Genomic DNA, 22,676 nt, shown 5'->3' with positions numbered 1-22,676 from the left:
AGATGACCTGGAAGAGGGGACAGAGTGTAGTGCAACAAAATTTGCAGATGACACAAAGATTAGTGGGAAAGCGGGTTGTGTAGAAGACACAGAGAGGCTGCAAAGAGATTTAGATAGGTTAAGCGAATGGGTAAGGTTGGGCAGATGGAATACAATGTTGGAAAATGTGAGATCATCCACCTTGGAAAAAAAAACAGTAAAAGGGAATATTATTTGAATGGGGAGAAATTACAACATGCTGTGGTGCAAAGGGACCTGGGGGTCCTTGTGCATGAATCCCAAAAAGTTAGTTTGCAGGTGCAGCAGGTAATCAGGAAGGCGAATGGAATGTTGGCCTTCATTGCGAGAGGGATGGAGTACAAAAGCAGGGAGATACTTCTGCAACTGTATAAGGTATTGGTGAGGCCGCACCTGGAGTACTGTGTGCAGTTTTGGTCACCTTACTTAAGAAAGAATATACTAGCTTTGGAGGGGGTACAGAGACGATTCACTAGGCTGATTCCGGAGATGAGAGGGTTACCTTATGATGATAGATTGAGTAGACTGGGACTTTACTCGTTGGAGTTCAGAAGGATGAGGGGTGATCTTATAGAAACATTTAAAATCATGAAAGGGATAGACAAGATAGAGGCAGAGTGGTTGTTTCCACTGGTCAGGGAGACTAGAACTAGGGGGCACAGCCTCAAAATACAGGGGAGCCAATTTAAAACCGAGTTGAGAAGGAATTTCTTCTCCCAGAGGGTTGTGAATCTGTGGAATTCTCTGCCCAAGGAAGCAGTTGAGGCTAGCTCATTGAATGTATTCAAGTCACAGATAGATAGATTTTTAACCAATAATGGAATTAAGGGTTATGGGGAGCGGGCGGGTAAGTGGAGCTGAGTCCACGGCCAGATCAGCCTTGATCTTGTTGAATGGCGGAGCAGGCTCGAGGGGCTAGATGGCCTACTCCTGTTCCTAGTTCTTATGTTCTTATGTAGGAGCAGGAGTCGGCCATTCGGCCCCTCGAGCCTGCTCCGCCATTCAATAAGTTCAGGGCTGATCTGATCTTGCCCTCAACTCCAATTCCCTGCCTGCTCTCCATAATCCTTGGCTCTCTTATCAGTGAGGCTGTGGAGTGATAGAGATGGGGAGGAGGAAATAAAAATGTTTATACATGGGACTGAAGGGCTGAAAAGTGAAGAAACTTAGAATAAATAACGCGTTTAGTAACACACAACACAATCGTTGTAGATGCTGCTGTTTATTAGTAAATTTGCCAAAAATTCCAGTGTAAATCTCCAAATAAACACTTGTATCTGATCATTAACTTCGATAATAATTAGCGACAGAGACAGACAATGAATGAATACAACACCAAGCAATGTCAAAAGCACTTTCTCCCGGCGTAAAGGTTTTTACAATCTGCCCAGCGAGCAGGACAGTTACAGATATTTAATGAACCGTCACACCCATGGATTCTCTCACAGTCAGAATGTTACCATCGATCAGAAAGGTTACCTCTTCACACTCACTGTGTCACTTGTCCAACAGTTGAAAGGACTGGTTGAGCGAGAGCTCAGGTGAATTACACCTTAACAAATAGATCGCCTGCCTCTTGCATTTGCTAGATCAATCCAAGAGCTATTTTGCAGATTGCACTGAACCCATTGTGACTTCGCCTTTCCTCCAAGCCCGAAGGTGCAGCCTTAGTTTCAATGCAGATACCCAGCTGGCAACTCTCACACTGAATGCCCTTCCAGCCCAAACACTGCCAATTGTAATTATGTTTGCTTTAATTTTGGTTTAATTTACAATGATGAAAGGTTTTGAGAGAGCAGGCACAGGGAGAATGTTTCCAATTGTAGGGAGGAGCATAACTAGAGGCCATCAATATCAGATGGTCACCAAGAAATCCACTCGGGAATTCAGAAGAAATGTCTTTACCCAGAGAGCGGTGAGAATGTGGAACTCGCTGCCACAGGGAGTGGTTGAAGCGAATAGTATCGATGTATTTAAGGGGAGGCTGGACAAGTATATGGGGGAGAAGGGAATAGAGGGTTATGCTGATAGATTTAGATGAGGAAAGATGGGAGGAGGCTCGAGTGGAGCATAAACTGCTTGGGATGATTGGTCTGATCCTGTGCTGTAAATGCTATGTAATATGTAATGATTCACACTGAGATAATGAACCTCTTCAGATAGGGTGAATCAGACCTTGGAGGACACATGCTAGCTACTCTGGGTGAATGTAGCTTCGGGATCTGTGGTGCTGCAGGTTAAACTGTGCTGGTAAGAAGAATGTAAGATGGAGTCTAAATCGAACCCAAGATTCAGGTCGAGAAATTCCAATTTGGACCCGGATCCCCCCCATGATTCCCAGTCCCTGTTAATCAGTTTGCTAATTGTGGAGTTGATGGTTGTTCATTACGTTTAAATATCACATCGTAGGTTACCTGGTAGCCATCATTGTACACATAGAGCTTGTGGTCAGATGGATTGTAACTAACACTTTGCAGTTTCTCCAATACTTTATCCATCTTTATGTTCACCTTACCTTCCTCACCAGTTCTGGTGTCAAATGTATAGAAAATCTCTTCAATCCGTGTGCTCACGGGCTTAACTGCATACAACACCCCACATATCATGAAGGCATTGGTCACGCCAGGTTTATACTGGCTGGTGACCCATGTCCTTTCCACAGTGAAAGAGGTCACGTTAATTTTACTGATAACAATATTTCCGGCATTAGCTTCGGTGGAGTAAATGACCCACAGCCCGGCTTCATCAACAGCAAAGTCCATGTCCTGGTATGTAACGCCTGCATAAGAAAACCTGTTGTTGTAAGCAGCATTAACAAGAGTCTGCTTCTGTATAGCAGCAGTGTCTATGTTATACCTGCACATGCTCTGAGAGTTGTAACAGTTGTAATACAAGAAGTTACTGTACAAAACCATTCCACTTCCCTGCCCGTAGTTTGAGGAATATCTTGAAATCACTTTGTCTGCTTGGTTCTTGTAGAGCAGTAAATCATCGTATGAAGAGTAGAGTCTGAAGCTGTAAAGTATTCGTGCATCTGTGTTCAGTGGTGCCACCCAATACACCTCCTTTTTAGTGGGCAGTGGAGCTGGATCTTTGCCCCAGCCTCCATACTTATAACTGAATCCTCTCCAGTTCAGTTGGGTTACGAAGGGCTCAGTTATATTCAGAAGGCCACCATGATCGCAGCTCCCTGTTTGAAAAAAGTACGGTCGAGTTCAGCTTTCGGTATTGGCATTTTTTCCAATTTGATGTTTTGGTTTCAAAATCATGAGGGGTCTGGACAGAGAAAGATAGAGAGAAACTGTTCCCATTGGCCAAAGGATCGAGAACCAGAGGGCACAGATTTAAGGTGATTGGCAGAAGAACCAAAGGCGACATAAGGGCAAACCTTTTTACGCAGCGAGGGGTTAGGATCTGGAATGCGCTGCCTGAGAGGGTGGTGGCGGCAAACTCAATTGTGGCTTTCAAAAGGGAATTGAATAAGTACCTGAAGGAAATAAATTTGTAGGGCTCTGGGGAAAGGCCCAACCTGCTCAACCTTTCTTCATAAGACAACCCCTTCGTCCCAGGAATCAACCTCGTGAACCTTCTCTGAACTGTCTCCAATGCAAGTACAGGTTGAAACTCTCTTATCCAGAACTCTCTTATCCAGAACTCCCTTATCCAGAACCACCCCTTGTCTGGAACCATTCCCGGCTAGCGGGTGGCGCATGCGCAGAACTCCGACATGAACAAATTGAAGTCCTTCCTCGCTGCCGACTCCCGCAATCGCTGGCCTGACCCCGCGATCCACCGCCCCCCCCTCCCCCTCACAATCTCTCTCTGCCACACTCCCAGCCCCAAGCCAGCCAGCCCCGAAAGCCCCTTGCTCAGTATCTGTACCATACAATTTAACGTGACCTCCCCTCGTCCAGAAAAATCCCTTTTCCAGAACGGGTCTGGTCCCAAGGGTTCCGGATAAGAGAGGTTTAACTGTATGTCGCTCCTTAAATAAGGAGACCAAAACTGTATGCAGAATATCTTACATCTGCATCCACTTTGGATTGGCAAATTTTTCTCACCCTTTTGTGTAAAGCCTTTTCCAAATTGCTATTTCCACTTTTATAAAGCAACTACCTATGTAAATTGTCACACTGTCATTGTGCACTCCTGCCCCATGGTGGTGCTGTATCATCTCCAGTAATTACGCTGTTAAATTCCCCACTGAAAGTTAAACCCAATGAGATTAGGTGGAAAGAAAGAAAGAAAGACTTGGATTTATATAGCACCTTTCACGACCACTGGATGTCTCGAAGTGCTTTACAACCAATGAAGTACTTTTGGAATGTAGTCACTATTGTAATGTGGGAAACGCGGCAGCAAATTTGCACACAGCAAGCTCCCAAAAACAGCAACGTGATAATAACCAGATAATCTGTTTTTGTTATGTTGATTGAGGGACAAATATTGGCCAAGACAACTCCCCAGCTCTTCTTCGAAATAGTGGGATCTTTTACATCCAGTTGAGAGAGCAGACGGGGCTTCGGCTTAACGTCTCATCCGAAGGACTGCACAGCGCTGCAATGGGATTGTCAGCCTAGATTTACTTTGTGCTCAAGTCTCTGGAGTGGGTCACTGGAGTGGGACCACAACCTTTCGGCCCAAAGCCAAAAGTGATACCCACTGAACATTTTAAGAAACTTTTCAGGAAAAAAAAGTTATTTTTTTAAAAGTTTGTCCATCTTTATTTCAGGTTTGCTTTTTCCTATCCGAGAGCCCCAATCTTTCTTTTGCTCTCTACTCACTTCCCTGTTTGCTGCCTGTGAGAATTCTGCCTTTTGATTGGCTGCTCAGACAGCATGTTGACATCACAGCAGCTCGCGCTAGGGAATCCCCGCTACAGTCCGTTGAATTGAATTGAAGGTTGGAAAACCCAAAGTTCTCGATTGGGGGATTGCATACTTTGGGCCTGCCATTCGCTGCAGACCACAAATTCCGAGCTATTATAATAAAATGGGCAGCATATGTGACTTTAAATTAGGGATGCAATTACATCTGAGCATCTTAGTCCAATCTGTCCTCTAATACCGCGTCACCTGAAGATCGAGCGTGATTTTAACTGATTCCAGGCAAGGTTTAGGGAGGGTCGGGTGATGAAGTGGAAACTCACCCACTGTGACAGAAATCAGGCCAGCGCTCAGGTAAGTATGTGGTCAGGGGTTCCAGGAGGGTCTTGTGGAAGGGAAGGGCGCAGGTGAGGCCTAAACTTCACCCTGGCAGGAACGGCACAAAAGACTGAGATGAGGAGAAACTTCTTCACTCAGAGAATTGTGAACCTGTGGAATTCTCTACCACAGAAAGTTGTTTGAGGCCAGTTCGTTGGATATATTCAAAAGGGAGTTAGATGTGGCCCTTATGGCTAAAGGGATCAAGGGGTATGGAGAGAAAGCAGGAGTGGGGTACTGAAGTTGCATGATCAGCCATGGCCTACCCCTGCATCTATTTTCTATGTTTTTATGTTTCCTCGCTCAGGCCTGAGTTAAAATTGCACTTGGGGCTCGATGATGTCATCTGCATTTGAACCGTACAAAACAGTACAAAAACGCTTCGTCATTTACTTAAAGGATACATTTCCTAATCTACCTTTAAAAAAAGTCTTTCATTTGTGAGTGCAATTTTTGCATATTTAAAGATGGGCCCCGCCCGCTTTGGGCAGGTGACACTGTGTGTTCTAAATAACAGGCTTCATAACATAGATGGTTTCAAAAATAAAATAAATAAGAGAAGAATTTATCTAGCGCCTTTCATGATTCAGGATGTCCCAATGCACTTTACAGCCAATTAAGTACTGTTGTGGCAGCCAATTTGTGCACAGAAAGCTCCCACAAGCAGCAATGTGATAATGACCAGATAATCTGTTTTTGTTATGTTAATTGAGATATAAATATTGGCCAGACACCAGAGATAACGCTTCTGGGAAATAGTGCCACGGGATCTTTTATGTCCACCTGAGAGAGCAGATGGGCCTCGGTTTAACATCTCATCTGAAAGAAGGCACCTCCAACAGTGCAGCACTCCCTCAGCACTGCACTGGGAGCGTCAGCCTAGATTTTTGTGCTCAAGACTTGAACCCACAACCTTCTGATTCTAGAAGTGAGAGTGCTGCCCACTGAGCCATGGCTGGCATTTAAATAACAAGGAGAAATTCTGAGGAAACATTGCTCATAAGTGATGTCACAGGAAGTGATGCAATGTCGTACTTTGAAAGCAATGATGTATATTATGACTCTAGTGATGTCATTACATTTGTGAGTTTATTGGCCGAATCATGATCCCGAGCTGATGCCTTCCCTTCCCCTTTAAGTGGCACACTGTTTCACCCAGTCACCGCTAACCGCGATTAATAACTCACCGTACTCAACGGGAGCAAGAGTCGGAGCAACTTGATTCTCTTCACAGTCCTGAAGCCGTTTCTTCAGCAACGCAATTTCTCTGCGGACCGCCAGCACGTTTTCTTTATCGAATGTCTCCAGTTGGCTGACAGTGCGTGACATGTTCGCAATCTGAAATAAACAGGGCCGTTAAAGAGAGCAGTGTTTGAAATCATAGGAACACAAGGAGGTCCTTCAGCCCCTCAAACCTGTTCCGCCATTCAGTGAGATCATGGCTGATCTGTACTTTAACTCCGTCTACCCCCCTTGGTTAGCCTAACATTGTCGTTGGGAAAATGCTGGAGTCCATTATTAAGGAAACAGTAGCAGGACATTGGGAAAAGCATAATTCAATCAAGCAGAGTCAGCATGGTTTTATGAAAGGGAAACCATGTTTGACAAGTTTGCTGGAGTTCTTTGAGGATGTAACGAGCAGGGTGGATAAGAGGGAACCAGTGAATGCGGTGTATTTGGATATCCAGAAGGCAATCGATAAGGTGCCACGTAAAAGTTACTGCACAAGATAAATGTTCACGGGATTGGGAGTAATATATTAGCATGGATAGTAGATTGGCTAACTAACAGAAAACAGAGAGCCGGGATAAATGGGTCATTTTCTGTTTGGCAAACAGTAACTAGTGGGGTGCCGCAGGGATCGGTGCTGGGTCCTCAACTATTTACAATCTATATTAACGACTTGGATGAAGGGACCGAGTATAATGTAGCCAAGTTTGCTGATGATACAAAGAGATGGGTGGGAAAGCAAATTGTGAGGAGGACACAAACAATCTGCTCTATCCTATCAACTCCTTTATTGATCTTAAGCAAATCACAGGCTAAGTGAGTGGGCAAAAAATTGGCAGATTGAGTATAATGTCTAAAAATGTGAGGTTATCCACTTTGGCAGAAAAAAAATGGAAAAGCAGATTATAATTTAAATAGAGAAAAATTGCAAAGTGCTTCAGTACAGAGGGACCAGGGGGTCCTTGTGTATGAACACATAAGGTTAGTATGAAGGTACAGCAAGTAATCAGGAAGGCAAATGGAATATTTGCCTTTATTGCAAGGGGAATAGAGTTTCAAAGCAGAGAAGTGTTGCTACAACTGTACAGAGTATTGGTGAGGCCACACCTAGAGTACTGCGTGCAGTTTTGGTCTCCGTATTTAAGGAAGGATATACTTGCACTGAGAAGGTTCACTAGGTTGATTCCGGAAATGAGGAGGTTTGACTTATGAAGATAGGTTGACTCATTGTGGTTCAGAAGAATGAGCGGTGATTTTATCAAAACATATAAGATAATGAGAGGGCTTTCCAAGGTGGATGCAGAGAGGATATTTCCACTCATAGGGGAAACTAAAACTAGGGGACATAGTCTCAGATTAAGGGGCCACCCATTTAAAACTGAGATGAGGAGGAATTTCTTCTCTCAGAGGGTTGTAAATCTGTGGAATTCTCTGCCCCAGAGAGCTGTGGAGGCTGGTTCATTGAACATATTTAAGGCGGAGATAGACAGATTTTTGAGCGATAAGGAAAAAAGGGTTATGGGGAGTGGACAGGGAAGTGGAACTGAGTCTATGATCAGATCAGCCAAGATCGTATTGAATGGTGGAGCAGGTTTGAGGTGCCAAATGGCCGACTCCTGCTCCTATTTCTTGTGCTCTGGTGTTCTTGTGGTTCTGTAACTCTTAACTAACAAAAAACTATTAATCACAGTTTTGTCACATTCAATTGATCCTGCAGCCTCGGCAGCTTTTTGTGGGAGAGAGTTCCAGATTTCCACCACCCTTTATGTGAAGAAGTGCTTCCTGAATCACCCCTGAACGGCCTGGCTCTAATTTTAAGGTTATACACCCCTTGCACTGGATTCTCCCACCAGATGTGATCATTTTGCTCACAATCCTATCAACTCCTTTAATGATCTTAAGCACATCAGTTAGATCACCCCTTAATCTTGGTTGAAAAGATTGTGCCCAAGGAGGGACTTGAAACAGGAGAGATATAAAGAGGCGGAAAAATTTGGGGCGGGAACTATCCAATTGGTCCCAATCCACTAAATTTTCCCCATAGCCCAGAAAATCTTACCATTTCAAGTATTTATCCAATTCCCTTTAGAAAGTTAGCAATGTAACTACTTCCACCATTTTTCAGGCAGTGCATTCCAGATCATGAGATGATTCTCTTCATCTCCTGTCTCGGGTTCTTTTGCCATGTCTGCAAAGGTTGATTCTTTCAGTGGTGAGGAATCGGGGGGAGGGTGGGGAGGAGGAGTGGGGGGGGGGGCGGGGGGGCGGCGGTGGGTTGAAGATGATGGATTCAGCCTTCCCAATGTTTAACTAAAGGAAGTTATGGACTGGGGGGTCAGAGATGGAGTGTGACAGTGGAGGGAGTCGGAGGGATCAGGAGAGGTGGATCTGGGTATCATCAGTGGACATGTATTAGCTGTGAGCTGAATCATTGTCTACGGATGATATTGCTAATGGGGTAAATGCAGAAGAAGAGGAAGGAGGGGCAAGGATAGAACTGTGGGTCACCCTGAAGGAAAAGATGTGAGAATGGGAAGAGAAGCCTTTGCTAGAACTGCTCAGGCTCCAGTTGGAGAGGTAAGAGTGGCTTCTAGTGATGGCAGTTGCATGGAGATGGACAACTGAGGAGAGGCATTGGAGGAGGATAGTGAGGTCAACCTGACTAAAGGCTGTGAAGGGGTCAAGGAGTATGAGAAGGAAGAATGTGCCACAGACACACAGAATATCATTTGTGACTTTGATTAGAGCTGTTTTGGTACTGTGGGGAGGCTGGAAACGGAATTGGAGGGATTCCAACAAGAGGTTGCAGGCTGAAACATAATGAAAGAGACTTTCACCATCAGAAGCCCAACTAGTGAGACAAATTCACCATCAGGGACCCAACTAGTGAGACAAATTCACCATCATGGACCCAACTAGTGAGACAAATTCACCATCAGGGACTCAACTAGTGAGACAAATTCACCATCAGGGACCCAACTAGTGAGACAAATTCACCATCAGGGACCCAATTAGTGAGACAAATTCACCATCAGGGACCCAACTAGTGAGACAAATTCACCATCAGGGACCCAACTAGTGAGACAAATTCACCATCAGGGACCCAACTACTGAGACAAATTCACCATCAGGGACCCAATTAGTGAGACAAATTCACCATCAGGAGCCCAACTAGTGAGACAAGTTCACCATCAGGGCTCAACTAGAGACACAAATTCACCATCGGGAACCCAACTATACAGAGTATCTATCCATCAGTAACCCAATAAAAGAGGGAGTCTCACCATTAGGACCTCAGTTAAGTTCAGAACTCACAATCAAGACCTCAATCTAAACATTTGGCTTCCTTTTGAACAATTAACCTGTGGAAGGCTGACTAATATTTCCATTGATATTTAGTTCCACTGATCAGTGAGTGTTGCAGATTAAGAATGGATACAGGTGACATTAACTGAGGTTACGAAGAAACTAGCTGACTGGAGTTAATGAGGCCAATAGTGTGAGGGACTGAATTAAAACACGCAGTTACAATGTTGGGATTGCAGATGTCTGGGTTACAGAATATAGAAATCCCAGCACAGCGAAGGCCATAGTGCCTGTAACTAATATTGTTCCTATAATGGTTACTGCTATTAAGAACATAAGAACATAAGAATTAGGAGTGGGAGTCGGCCATTCGTCCCCTCGAGCCTGCTCCACCATTCAATAAGATCATGGATGATCTTCCACCTCAACACCTTCCTGCACTGTCCCCATATTCCTTGATTCCCTTAATATCTAAAAATCTATCGATCTCTGTCTTGAATATACTCAACGACTGAGCCTCCACAGCCCTCTGGGGTAGAGAATTCCAAATGTTCACCACCCTCTGAGTGACGAAGTTTCTCCTCATCTCAGTCCAGAATGGCCGATCCCTTATTCTGAAACTGTGACCTCTGGTTCTAGACTCCCCAGCCCGGGGAAACATCTACCCTGTCAAGCCCTGTAACAATTCAGTATGTTTCAATGAGATCACCTCTAATTTTCGTTGAGAGAATATGGGCCTAGTCTACTCAATCTCTCCTCATAGGACAATCCTCACATCCCAGGAATAAATCTGTTGAACCTTCGTTGCACTCCCTCTATGGCAAGTACAATGGTTATTATGGTTCTGCGCTCCTCCGATTCTGGCCTCTTGCACATCCCGACCTTGCGCATCCACCATTAGCAGACGTGGCTTCAGTTGCCTGGGCCCTCATCTGGAATTCCCTCCCTAATCCTTGCTACCACGCTATCCTCCTTAAGACGCTCCTTAAAACCTACGTCCCTACCCAAGCTTTTGGTCACCTGCCCTAATATCGCCTTATGTGGCTAGGTGTCAAATTTTGTTTGATAATTGCTCCTGTGAAGTGCCTTGGGGCATTCTGCTATTTTAAAGGTGCTATATCAATGCAAATTGTTGTCGAGCTAATGGGCCGCCTCCATCAGGTCAGTCACTCTCTACAGTCTGTTCCCCTGGTGATCCATTTTTAAACAAAACACAAAACATGTTCAACCAATAAAGGACAGAGAAACACAATGTAATAAATTGGATTATTTGGGCTTATTTTTATGACCTCGCTGTAGAGCTGCTCGATAATGGTGTTGCTTCCATTGACTGTGAGCCTCAGCCGGCTGGTGAGGGACACCAGCTCTCGGATCTCCAGTTTCAGCAGTTCGAAGTCGAGCTGGGTGTAGGAGCCTCCGGTCTCCATTCTCTGCACGCGCCGTGTCAGATTCACCAGCTTCACAGAGTACACAGAGAGAGTCCGCGAATATTGCTGCACCTGGATGGAGTGGGGCAGCGAACACACAGAGTTACAGCCACCTCCACAGATACTGAACTATTCGCCAAAAAAACAATCATACTCACCTTAGGGCGGCATTACTCACCTCTCTGCAGTTGGTATCGTTGGACCGCTCTGATTTCCCAGGCGGTCACTGCGTGGTGCGCTGCGGGGCGGGGGGTCGGGCAGGAGTCAAACCTAGCGCCGGTGTCGCAACCAGAGGCGATGCACACCAGGCGCACTCCTCCGGGCTGCCACAAAATCGGACCCAAGGATCGCCACGGGGCGCTGGGGGCTGACCGCTGCCATTGCCGCCGCTCCGGGGCGATTAACAGAGCGAAGGGGAGCCGAAAGTCCACCCCAAGGGTGGAATTGTTGTATTGTTGGACTTCTTGGAGTGGCTTCCTTTTTCCTCAACCGAGGATTCCCCTCCGCCACGGTTAACATGGCCCTCGACCGTGTCCATTCTCTTCCCCACCCCTTCCCCTCCCTCTCAGAACCACGACAAAAGGGAAGGTCTGTGATAGGGTGGAAGGCAGGAGAGATTAAAAGACAAAAGGGACGATGGTGCCAGGCAAAAGGAGATGGCAATGGGACAAGTTAAGAAAGAAAAGATGAGTCTGGATAGAGTGTCACCCCACCAACCTCCACATTCAACGGATCATCCTCCGCCATTTCCGCCACCTCCAGCGTGATCCCACCACCAATCACATCTTCCCCTCCCCTCCCCTCTCAGCATTCCCAAGGGACCGCTCACTCCGTGACACCCTGGTCCATTCCGCAGTCACCCCCAGCACCCCCTCCCCTTCCCACGGCACCTTCCCGTGCAAGCTCAGGAGATGCAACACCTGCCCTTTGACCTCCTCCCTTCCCACTGACCAGGCCCCCAAACACTCTTACTTGTATTTCTTGCAATTTAACACACTATACTCGCTGCTCACAATGCGGTCTCCTCTACATTGGGGAGACCAAGCGTCGATTGGATGACCGTTTTGCGGAACACTTCCGTTCAGTCCACAAGCGTGACCCCGAGCTTCCGGTCGCTTGTCATCTTAATTCCCCGCTCCACTCCCACTCTGACCTCTCTGTCCTCGGCCTCCTACACTGTTCCAACGAAGCTCAACGCAAGCTCGAGGAACAGCACCTACACGAGATATCAATAAAGACTCTTCCGTTTACTCTACCATCTTGTGCATATTCGAAATGTGCCATTTTGAACCATAGAAGGGAAGAGGTTGACTAATAGTTGAATATTAACATGTATCAATATCCCCCATTGATAAATACCTCATCATGTCACCGGTCAGTATCACTCTATTAATACCATGGGGTTGATATTGCCTCACACGATTGTCTCACCATTATTTTGACTCTGGTTCTAGGGTGTTTGAATATAATAATGAATTAGTTAGCACTGGGTCTGAAGGAGGTTGAAGTGTACCAGGAATAGCCATACCTTGCTGATTTCACGTTGCACACTGACACTGAGTTCCTGTGATGATATTTCCAAATATTCCATTCTTTGCACCGGAAAGGTGTTGTCAGGCAGAATCACCGAGCAGACACACACTCCATCGCTGCTCACTGTCCCATTGGCAGTCTGAGCAAGCTGTAACCATAGAAATCAGAATTAGTGCACCTCATACAGTACTGTGTGGGCTGGTAATGTCATTTCACCCCTCCCCCGGGACAGGTAACATAGCTTCACCCCTCCCCATCCTCGGGACAGGTAACACAGCCTCACCCCTACCCCCCCCCCCCCCCCGCTGGGACAGGTAACATGGCCTCACCCCTCCCCCCCTCCCCTGGGGCAGGTAACACAGCCTCACCCCTCCCCTCCTCCCCCTGCCGGGACAGGTAACATGGCCTCACCCCTCCCCCCCTCCCCCGGGGCAGGTAACACAGCCTCACCCCTCCCCCCCCCTCTCCGCTGGGACAGGTAACATGGCCTCACCCCTCACCCCCTCCCCCAGGGCAGGTAACACAGCCTCACCCCTCCCCTCTCCCCCCCCCGCCCCGCCGGGACAGGTAACACAGCCTCACCCCTCCCCCACCCGCCGGGACAGGTAACATGGTCTCACCCCTCCCCCCCTCCCCCGGGACAGATAACACAGCCTCACCCCTCCCCCACCCCACCCCGCCGGGACAGGTAACATGGCCTCACCCCTCCCCCCCCCGCCGGGACAGGTAACATGGTCTCACCCCTCCCCCCCTCCCCCGGGGCAGGTAACACAGCCTCACCCCTCCCCCCCCCTCTCCGCTGGGACAGGTAACATGGCCTCACCCCTCACCCCCTCCCCCAGGGCAGGTAACACAGCCTCACCCCTCCCCTCCCCCCCCGCCCCGCCGGGACAGGTAACATGGCCTCACCCCTCCCCTCCCCCCCCTGCCGGGACAGGTAACATGGCCTCACCCCTCCCCTCCCCCCCCCTGCCGGGACAGGTAACATGGCCTCACCCCTCACCCCCTCCCCCGGGACAGGTAACACAGCCTCACCCCTCCCCCCCCCCCCCCCCCCCCGCTGGGACAGGTAACATGGCCTCACCCCTCCCCCCTCCCCCGGGACAGGTAACACAGCCTCGCCCCTCCCCGCCCCCGGGACAGGTAACATGGCCTCACCCCTCACCCCTCCCCCGGGGCAGGTAATACATCTGGTGGGGGGACGGGGGCGGAAACTGGTAGTAACGGATTGGCCACATATTATACACTCCGCCTGTACCCCGTATACGCCCCGTCCGTTATATGCCCTGCCCGTTATACACCCACCCGTTATATGCCCGCCAGTTAAAAACCCACCCGTTATATGTCCTGCCCATTATACGCCCCGCCCGTTATACGTCCTGCCCGTTATACGCCCCGCCCGTTATACGTCCTGCCCGTTATACGCCCTGCCCGTTATACGTCCTGCCCGTTATACGCCCCGCCCGCTATACGTCCTGCCCGTTATATGCCCTGCCCGTTATATGTCCTGCCCAATTTTCCTTTCTGTTTTATGGCCGATCTATTCCTGCCAGTTTTCGGTCCCCACTAATGTGAGATTGAGCTGCTCCGAGATTCGAGAGTCAGTGTGTTACCGGACAGCTCATTGATCACACAACACAGCAGGAGACCGTTTGGCCCATTGTCTCTGTACCAGCTCCTTGGAAGAGCTATCCGATGAGCCCCGCCCTTTCCCCATCGTCCTGTTATTTTCTCTTCAACTATCTATCCCATTCTCATTTGAAAGTTATGATTGAATCTGCTGCCACCGCCCTTTCAGGCAGCGGCGTTCCAAATCGCGTCACCCCCCCTTTGGTTCTATTGCCAATGACCTTAAATCTGTGCCCTCCGGTTTGCTGCCAGTGGCAACAGTTTCTCTGCATTTACCCTGCATCATTTTGAAAGCTTAATTCTTATACAACAAACGATAGAGAAATGACACCAGTCTGCCGATTCCACAAAGCTGATTGAGCACTGCCAGTGTTGTCGCCTTTGTCCTTGTGTGAATAGTCTGACATTAGGGGTCATCTCACGAGGCTCTGCTGCTGATGTGGAACATCGCTGGATGTGAGCGTGAGTTGGAGATCAGATTATAGATCTATCTCTGGTCTGCACTTGTGTTGAACTGAAGAGAAAGGCTTACGTCCCATCATCATAGACGGTCCCTCGTATCGAGGAGGACTTGCTTCCACGCCAATAAAGGGATGAGTTTACAGGTGTTTCAATGAAGGACCTAATATTCCAGGTCCTGAACTACATGTTGAAAGATGGAAGGTGCCTGTGCGTGAATTTTTTTAACATTGCACACCAGTCACCACACAGGCTTGACAGAGCTAGGTCTTGGTCCAGTGGCAAGGATTACCCAAGACGACTGGAGATCAGCTCTGCTGCACGGAACTAGTGCGCGCACATATCGCAGTGTGGGCTGGGCCCGTGCTGCCCCTGGGCCCTCGCCTCTTCTGGGCCCCGAACTCTCACCTCTCCTGGGCTCCGATCACGTCCCTCTACATCCACCCAACAGTCTAATTATAGATTCTGTATCTACGACCTGGAGTGTGTCTGGAGACAACATTCCAGAATGTTTCACACTGGTGCTTACTGAACTGTCACAGCAACCTCCCACAAACAGCAATGTGACAATGACCAGCTATCTGTTATAGTGATGTTGGTTGAGGGATAAATAATTGGCCCAGGACACTGGGGAGAACTCCCCTTCTCTTCTTCTAAAGTGGCACGATGGGATCATTTACATCCACCTGAGAGGACGGTCGGGGGCCTTGGTTTAATGTCTCATCCGACAGTGCGGCACCTCCGACAGTGCAGCACCCTCTCAGCACTGCACGGGGAGTGTCAGCCTAGATTTTATGCTCAATTTGCTGGAGTGGGACTTGAACCCACAACCTTCCGACTCAGAGGCACAACTTACCGTGATGTGTTCAGAGTTTGACAGAACAGGCATATTGACCCAAGTCTAACTCTTCCTATAGCACAACTCGGCCCACATTTTACACAATAAATAGCCCGGAATTAATTCATTTCTTTATTTTTAATAAATGGACCTTGTGGATGATGCAGCCAAATAGAAAGGGAGCCTTAAAATGGACCCAGGCACACCACACCACCATGTAAATGTTATTTTGGAGTGTACCAAAGTGAGGGATGTTAGCACTGGGAAATGGAGTATCTTGCAATTTCGGCAGGCAAAATGATAGAATCTATTATTAGGGACGTGGTTACAGGGCATCTAAAAAATCGTTATATGATTAGGCATATATGAAAGGGAAACCGTGTTTGACAAATCCATTAGAGTTTTTTTGAAGATGTAACTAGTAAGGTGGAAAAGGGGAATCCAGTGGATGTAGTGTATTTGGATTTTCAAAAAGCATTCAATAAGGTGCCACCCAAGAGGTTATTACACAAAATTAGGATTTATGGGATTGAGAGTAATACATTACCATGGATTGAGGATTGGTTAATGAACAGGAGAATGAGAGTAGGGATAAATGGGTCATTTTCAGATTGGCAGGCTGTAACTAGCAGGGTGCCACAAGGATCCGTGTTGGGGCCTCAGCTATTTACAGTCTATATTAAATGATTTAGATGAAGGGACTGTGTGTAACAAATCCAAGTTTGCTGATGATATAAAGTTAGGTGGGAAAGTAAGCTGTGAGGAGGATGCAAAGAGGCTACAGAGAGATATAGACAGGTTGACTGAGTGGGAAAGAACATGGCAAATGGAATACAATGTGGGGAAGTGTGAATTTATCTACTTTGGTAGGAAAAACCAAAAAGCAGAATATTTGTTGAATGGCGACAGACTGAGAAATGTTTGTATTCAGAGGGACCTGGGTGTTCTTGTACATGAATCACAGAAAATTAAGATGCAGGTACAGCAAGCAATTAGCTTTTGTTACAAAGGAATTAGAGTATAAGAGTAAAGATGTCTTACTACAATTATATATAGAGTCCTGGTGAGGACACACCTGGAGTACTGTGTGCAGTTCTGGTCTCCTTACCTAAGGAAAGACATACTTGCCTTAGAGGGATTGCAACGAAAGTTCATCAGACTTGTTCCTGGGATGCCCTATGAGGAGATATTGAGTAGACTAGGCCTATATTCCCTGGAGTTTAGAAGAATGAAAGGTGATCTAATTGAAACATATAAAATTCTTAATGTTGAGGAAATGTTTCCCCTGTTTAGGGAATCTAGAACCAGGGGTCACAGTCTCACAATAAGGGGTCAGCCATTTAGGACTGAGATGAGGAGATATTTCTTTACTCAGAGGGTGGTGAATCTTTGGGAATTCTCTACCCCCAGAGAGCTGTGGAGGTTCAGTCGTTGAGTATATTCAAGACAGAAGTCGATAATATTTGGGGAACTAAGGGAATTAAGGGATATGGGGATAATGAGGGAAGGTGGAGTTGAGGTAGAAGATCAGCCACGATCTTGTTGAATGAGCAGACTCGAAGGGCCGAATGGCTTACTCCTGCTCCTATTTCTTATGTTATGTCACAGGTGCCGTCTTTTGGCTGAGACGTTAAACTGAAGCCATGTCTGCTCTCTCAGGTGGATGTAAAAGATCCCATGGCACTATTTATAAGAAGAACAGGGGCATTATCCCTGGGGTCCTGGCCAATTATTTATCCCCCAATCAACATCACAAAAAAAACAGGTTATCTGGTCATTATCACATTGCTGTTTGTGGGAGCTTGCTGTGCGCAAATTGGCTGTTGCATTTCCTACATTACAACAGTGACTACACTTCAAAAAGTATTTCATTAGCTGTAAAGCTCTTTGCGATGTCCTGAGGTTGTGAAAGGCGCTATATAAATGCAAGTCTTTTTTTTGTCTCAGTTCAAACTGAGTGAATTGTGAGGGATCCTTGTAGTGACTGTGCACACAAAGACTTGCATTTATATAGCGCCTTTCACCACCTGAGGACATCGCAAAGCACTTTACAGCCAACGAAGTACTTTTCAAAGCATCGTCACTGTTGTAATGTGGGAAACGCGGCAGCCAATTTGCGCACAGCAAGCTCCCACAAACAGCAATGTGATAATGACCAGATAATCTGTTTTTTGTGATATTGGATGGGGGACAAATATTGGCCAGGACACTGGGGGAGAACTCCCCTGCTCTTCTTCAAAGAGAGCCCTGTGAACTTTTACATCCACCTGAGAGGGCAGACGGGGCCTCAGTTTAACGTTTCATCCAAAAGACAGCACCTCCAGCACTGCACTGGGAGCATCAGCCTAGATTATATGCTCAAGTCGCTGAAGTGGGACTTGAACCCACAACATTCTGCCTGAGAGATGAGAGTGCTGCCCACTGAGCCACAGCTGACTGAAGCACAGAAAGACCCAAAATATAAATGACAAACACATAACCTGACTTCAAGGCAATGTAAATTAGAAATAAACTTACGGAAAGCCGGAGGAAGATTGCAAGCAGCAGGAGGAACAGCATCTTCATTCTGCTTCTTTGCTCACCTTCAATATGCAGAAGCATGGGTTGCAGAACAGCTTTAAATAACAGGCTCACCGGAAACTCCTCCCCAAATGAACATTCTTTTGGGTATATGTCAGAAAAGGAGAACTTTCTGGCAACACCCATCTAAAATTGGAGGAGACAAGTTTACCCAGCGCACAGAGGTATTGGGTCGTAACCAGTGGTACCTGCTAGCCCGTTCCTTTAGGTATCAGCTGTGGCTCAATAGGCAGCACTCTTGCCTCTATGGCAGGAAGTTGTGGGTTCAAGTCCCACTCCAGATACATTGAACACAAAAATCTCGGCTGATAACTAAATGCTGTAGAGAACTGGTTGACAGGAGCCAATAAATGGGTCTTTTTCAGAATGGCAGGCAGTGACTAGTGGGGTACTGCAAGTGCATTTTCTACAAGTCTCCCTCTTTAGCTCATAATTTGCCTTTGTAAAGGTCCAAGTTGAATTTCTAGTTTATTTGAAATGAGAACCCAAATGTTAGTCCAATTGTGTATATTTTATATATAGATCGGATCCCAGGAGAGGCGCGAGTTCGGGGCCAGGGGCCCAGGGACAGCACGGGCCCAGCCCACACTGCGATATGTGTGCATGCTCAGTCCGTGCGGCAGAGCAGGTCTCCAGTCGTCCCGGTTAACCCTCGCCACTGGACCAAGACCTAGCTCTGTCAAGCCCGTGTGGTGGCTGGTGTGCAACGGCCACCCCACGTTAAAAAAATCCACGCACAGGCATCTTCCAGCCTTCCGGACGTAGTTCAGGACCTGGAATATTAGGTCCTTCATTGAAACACCTGTGAACTCATCCTTTTTGGCGTGGAAGCAAGTCATCCTCGCTTCGAGGGACTGCCTATGATGATGATGATGATGATGATGCACTGTCGGAGGGGCTGTATTTCAGATGACACATTAAACCGAGACATTAAGCTGAGGCATTGCCTGCTCTCTCAGGTGGAAGTAAATGATCCCATGGCACTATGAAGAAGAGGAGGAGAATTCTCCCTGCTGCTGGTATTTATACCTCAATCAACACCAATAAAACAGACAGACAGAACCAAAATACTGCGGATGCTGGAAGCTGAAATAAAAACAGAAAATGCTCAGGCAGCATCTGTGGAGTTCTGATGAAGGGTCATCGACCTGAAACATTAACTCTGTTTCCCTCGCCACAGATGCTGCCTGACCTGCTGAGTATTTCCAGCATTTTCTGTTTGTATTTCACTGGTCATTATCACATTGCTGTTTGTGGGAGCTTGCTGTGTGAAATATTGGCTGCCGCATTTCCTACATTACAACAGTGACCACACTCCAACAAGTACTTCATTGGCTGTAAAGTGCTTCGGGACGTCCTGCAGTCATAAAAGGCGCTATATAAATGCCAGTCTTTATTTCCCCTTCTCTCTCTGACAGACAGAGGGTGCTAAACTAGCTGTATGATTGTGCAATGCCAGTTGTCTTATTAACAACTACCTTGAAAGTGAGTTTTTGCCCAGTATACCATGTTATTGTTTAACTAGACATTGTGCAGTGAAGATGCACTCCAGACTGCGGCGATTGAACAAGAGGGCGAAGAGAAAGTGGATACAGTGTAAAGCGTGAACAAAGTTAGCAGAAAGCAAACTGCATAGGTATGAGGGGCGAGTTGGTTATGGTAGATTGGGAAACTACATTAAAAGGTATGAGAGTAGACAAGCAATGAATAGCATTTAAATAATGAATACATAATTTACAACAAATATACACTCCTTTAAGGCACAAAAACACCACAGGAAAAGTGGTCCAACCGTGGGTAAAAAGAACAATTGAAATAGTATTAGATCAAAGAAAGAGGCTTATAATTTTGCCTAAAAGAGCAGTCAGCCTGAGGATTCGGAGGATTTTAGAATTCAACAAAGGCAGACCGAGATTGATAAAGAAAGAGAAATTAGAATATGAGAATAAACTAGTGGAAGGAAGGAAGGGAGGAAGGGAGGAAAGGAGGGAAGGAGGGAGGGAGGGAGGGAGAAGAGGAGGAGGAGAAGAAGAAACTTAATAAATAAATAAATAAATATAGCGCCTTTCACAACCACCGGACGTCTCAAAAGGCTTTACAGCCAATGAAGTACTTTTGAAATGTAGTCACTGTTGTCATCATCATCATCATAGGCAGTCCCTCGGAATCGAGGAAGACTTGCTTCCACTCCCAAAGTGAGTTCTCTGGTGGCTGAACAGTCCGATACGAGAGCCACTGACCCTGTTACAGGTGGGACAGACATTCGTCGAGGGAAGGGGTGGGTGGGGCTGGTTTGCCGCGCACTCCTTCCGCTGTCTGCGCTTGACCTCTTCACGCTCTCGGCGTTGAGACTCAAAGAACTCAATGCCCTTCCATCACTGTTGTAATGTGGGAAACGCAGCAGCCAACTTGTGCACAGCAAGCTCCCACAAACAGCAATATGATAATGACCAGATAATCTTTTCTTTTTTGTGAAGTTGATTGAGGGATAAATATTAGCACCAGGTCACTGGGGATAACTCCCCTGCTCTTCTTCGAAATAGTGCCATGGGATCTTTTACATCCACCTGAGAGAGCAGACGGGGCCTCGGTTTAACGTCTCATCCGAAAGACAGCACCTCCAACAGTGCAGCACTCCCTCAGCACTGTACTGGAGTGTCAGCCTGGATTTATGTGCTTCAGTCCCTGGAGTGGGGACTTGAACCTTCAACTGTCTGACTCAGAGGCAAGTGTGCTGCCCACTGAGCCACAGCTGAGCCAGAGAGACATAAAAACAGACTGGAAAAGCTTCTATAGGGAAAAGATTAGCAAAAATAAATGTGGGTCCCTTACGGGCTGAGACGGGTGAAATTGTAATGGGGTGTAAGGAAATGGCAGAAAAATTAAACACATACTTTGTGCCTGTCTTCACAGAAGAAGACGCAAAAAAAACTTGCCTGAAATAGTGGAGAACCAAGTGTCTAGTGAGAATGAGGAACTGAAATAAATTAGGATTAGTAAAAAATAGTACTGGAGAAATTAATGTGACTGAAAGCCAATAAATCCCCTAGACCTGATGGTCTACATCCTAGGATTTTGAAAGAGGTGACTATAGAAATAGTGGATGCATTGATTGTCATCTTCCAAAATTCTAGATTCTGGAATGGTTCCTGTGGATTGGAAGATAGAAAATTTGCAGATGACACTAAACTGGGTGGCGGTGTGAGATGTGAAGAGGACGCTAAGAGGCTGCAGGGTGACTTGGACAGGTTAGGTGAGTGGGAAAATGCATGGCAGATGCAGTATAATGTGGATAAATGTGAGGTTATCCATTTTGGGTTCAAAAACACGAAGGCAGAATATTATCTGAATGGCGGCAGATTAGGAAAAGGGGAGGTGCAACAAGACCTGGGTATCATGGTTCATCAGTCATTGAAAATTGGCATGCAGGTACAGCAGGTGGTGAAGAAGGCAAATGGTATGTTGGCCTTCATAGCTAGGGGATTTGAGTATAGGAGCAGGGAGGTCTTACTGCAGTTGTTCAGGGCCTTGGTGAGGCCTTACCTGGAATATTGTGTTCAGTTTTGGTCTCCTAATCTGAGGAAGGACGTTCTTGCTATTAGGGGAGTGCAGCAAAGGTTCACCAGACTGATTCCAGGGATGGCTGGATTGACATATGAGGAGAGACTGGATCAACTGGGCCTTTATTCACTGGAGTTTAGAAGGATGAGAGGGGATCTCATAGAAACGTATAAGATTCTGACGGGACTGGACAGGTTAGATGCGGGAAGAATGTTCCCGATGTTGAGAAAGTCCAGAACCAGGGGACATAGTCTTAGGATAAGGGGTAGGCCATTTAGGGCTGAGATGAGGAGAAACTTCTTCACTCAGAGAGTTGTTAACCTGTGGAATTCCCTGCCGCAGAGAGTTGTTGATGCCAGTTCATTGGATATATTCAAGAGGGAGTTAGATATGGTCCTTACCGCTAAAGAGATCAAGGGTTATGGAGTGAAAGCAGGAAAAGGTACTGAGGGAATGATCAGCCATGATCTTATTGAATGGCAGTGCAGGCTTGAAGGGCCGAATGGCCTACTCCTGCACCTATTTTCTATGTTTCTATGTTTCTAAATGTAACCTCGCTATTTAAGAAAGGAGGAAGAGAGAAAACGGGGAATTACAGACCAGTTAGCCTGACATCAGTAGTAGGGAAAATACTAGAATCTTAGAATCTATTATTGACGTAGTAACAGGGCACTTAGAAAATAATAAGATCGGACAGAGTCAACACGGATTTATGAAAGGGAAATCATGTTTGACAAATCTGTTAGAGTTTTTTGAGGTTGTAACTATCAGAATAGATAAGGGGGAACCAGTGGATGTGGTGTATTTGGATTTTCAGAAGGCATTCGATAAGTTGCCACACAAGAGGTTATTAAGTAAAATTAGGGCTCATGGGATTGGATTGGAAATTGG

The 22,676-nt window shown here is 46.6% G+C and overlaps 1 protein-coding gene across 1 annotated transcript; it reads right to left on the bottom strand.

Moving 5' to 3' along the window:
- Positions 1-1,331: 1,331 nt before the first annotated feature.
- Positions 1,332-18,214, bottom strand: LOC139239095 (olfactomedin-4-like). Its single transcript, XM_070867618.1, has 5 exons — positions 18,162-18,214; positions 12,714-12,866; positions 11,048-11,257; positions 6,410-6,560; positions 1,332-3,208 (listed from the first exon to the last, which is right to left on the bottom strand). Exons 1-5 carry the CDS (start codon positions 18,207-18,209, stop codon positions 2,370-2,372), a joined length of 1,401 nt encoding a protein of 466 aa, XP_070723719.1. The 5' UTR covers positions 18,210-18,214; the 3' UTR covers positions 1,332-2,369.
- Positions 18,215-22,676: the final 4,462 nt, after the last annotated feature.

This window comes from Pristiophorus japonicus, chromosome 26, assembly GCF_044704955.1.
Source record: "Pristiophorus japonicus isolate sPriJap1 chromosome 26, sPriJap1.hap1, whole genome shotgun sequence".
Taxonomy (NCBI): domain Eukaryota; kingdom Metazoa; phylum Chordata; class Chondrichthyes; family Pristiophoridae; genus Pristiophorus; species Pristiophorus japonicus.
This window is presented reverse-complemented; position numbering and strand designations above follow the sequence as displayed.

What these genes read in the sequence shown, in the direction of transcription:
- LOC139239095 (XM_070867618.1), bottom strand. Translation starts at nt 18,209, where the DNA reads ATGAAGATGCTGTTCCTCCTGCTGCTTGCAATCTTCCTCCGGCTTTCC. An exon ending in CAATCTTCCTCCGGCTTTCC is followed by an intron (nt 12,867 to 18,161) that starts GTAAGTTTATTT and finishes CTATGGTTACAG; the next exon opens with CTTGCTCAGACTGCCAATGG. An exon ending in TGCAACGTGAAATCAGCAAG is followed by an intron (nt 11,258 to 12,713) that starts GTATGGCTATTC and finishes CACTCCATCCAG; the next exon opens with GTGCAGCAATATTCGCGGAC.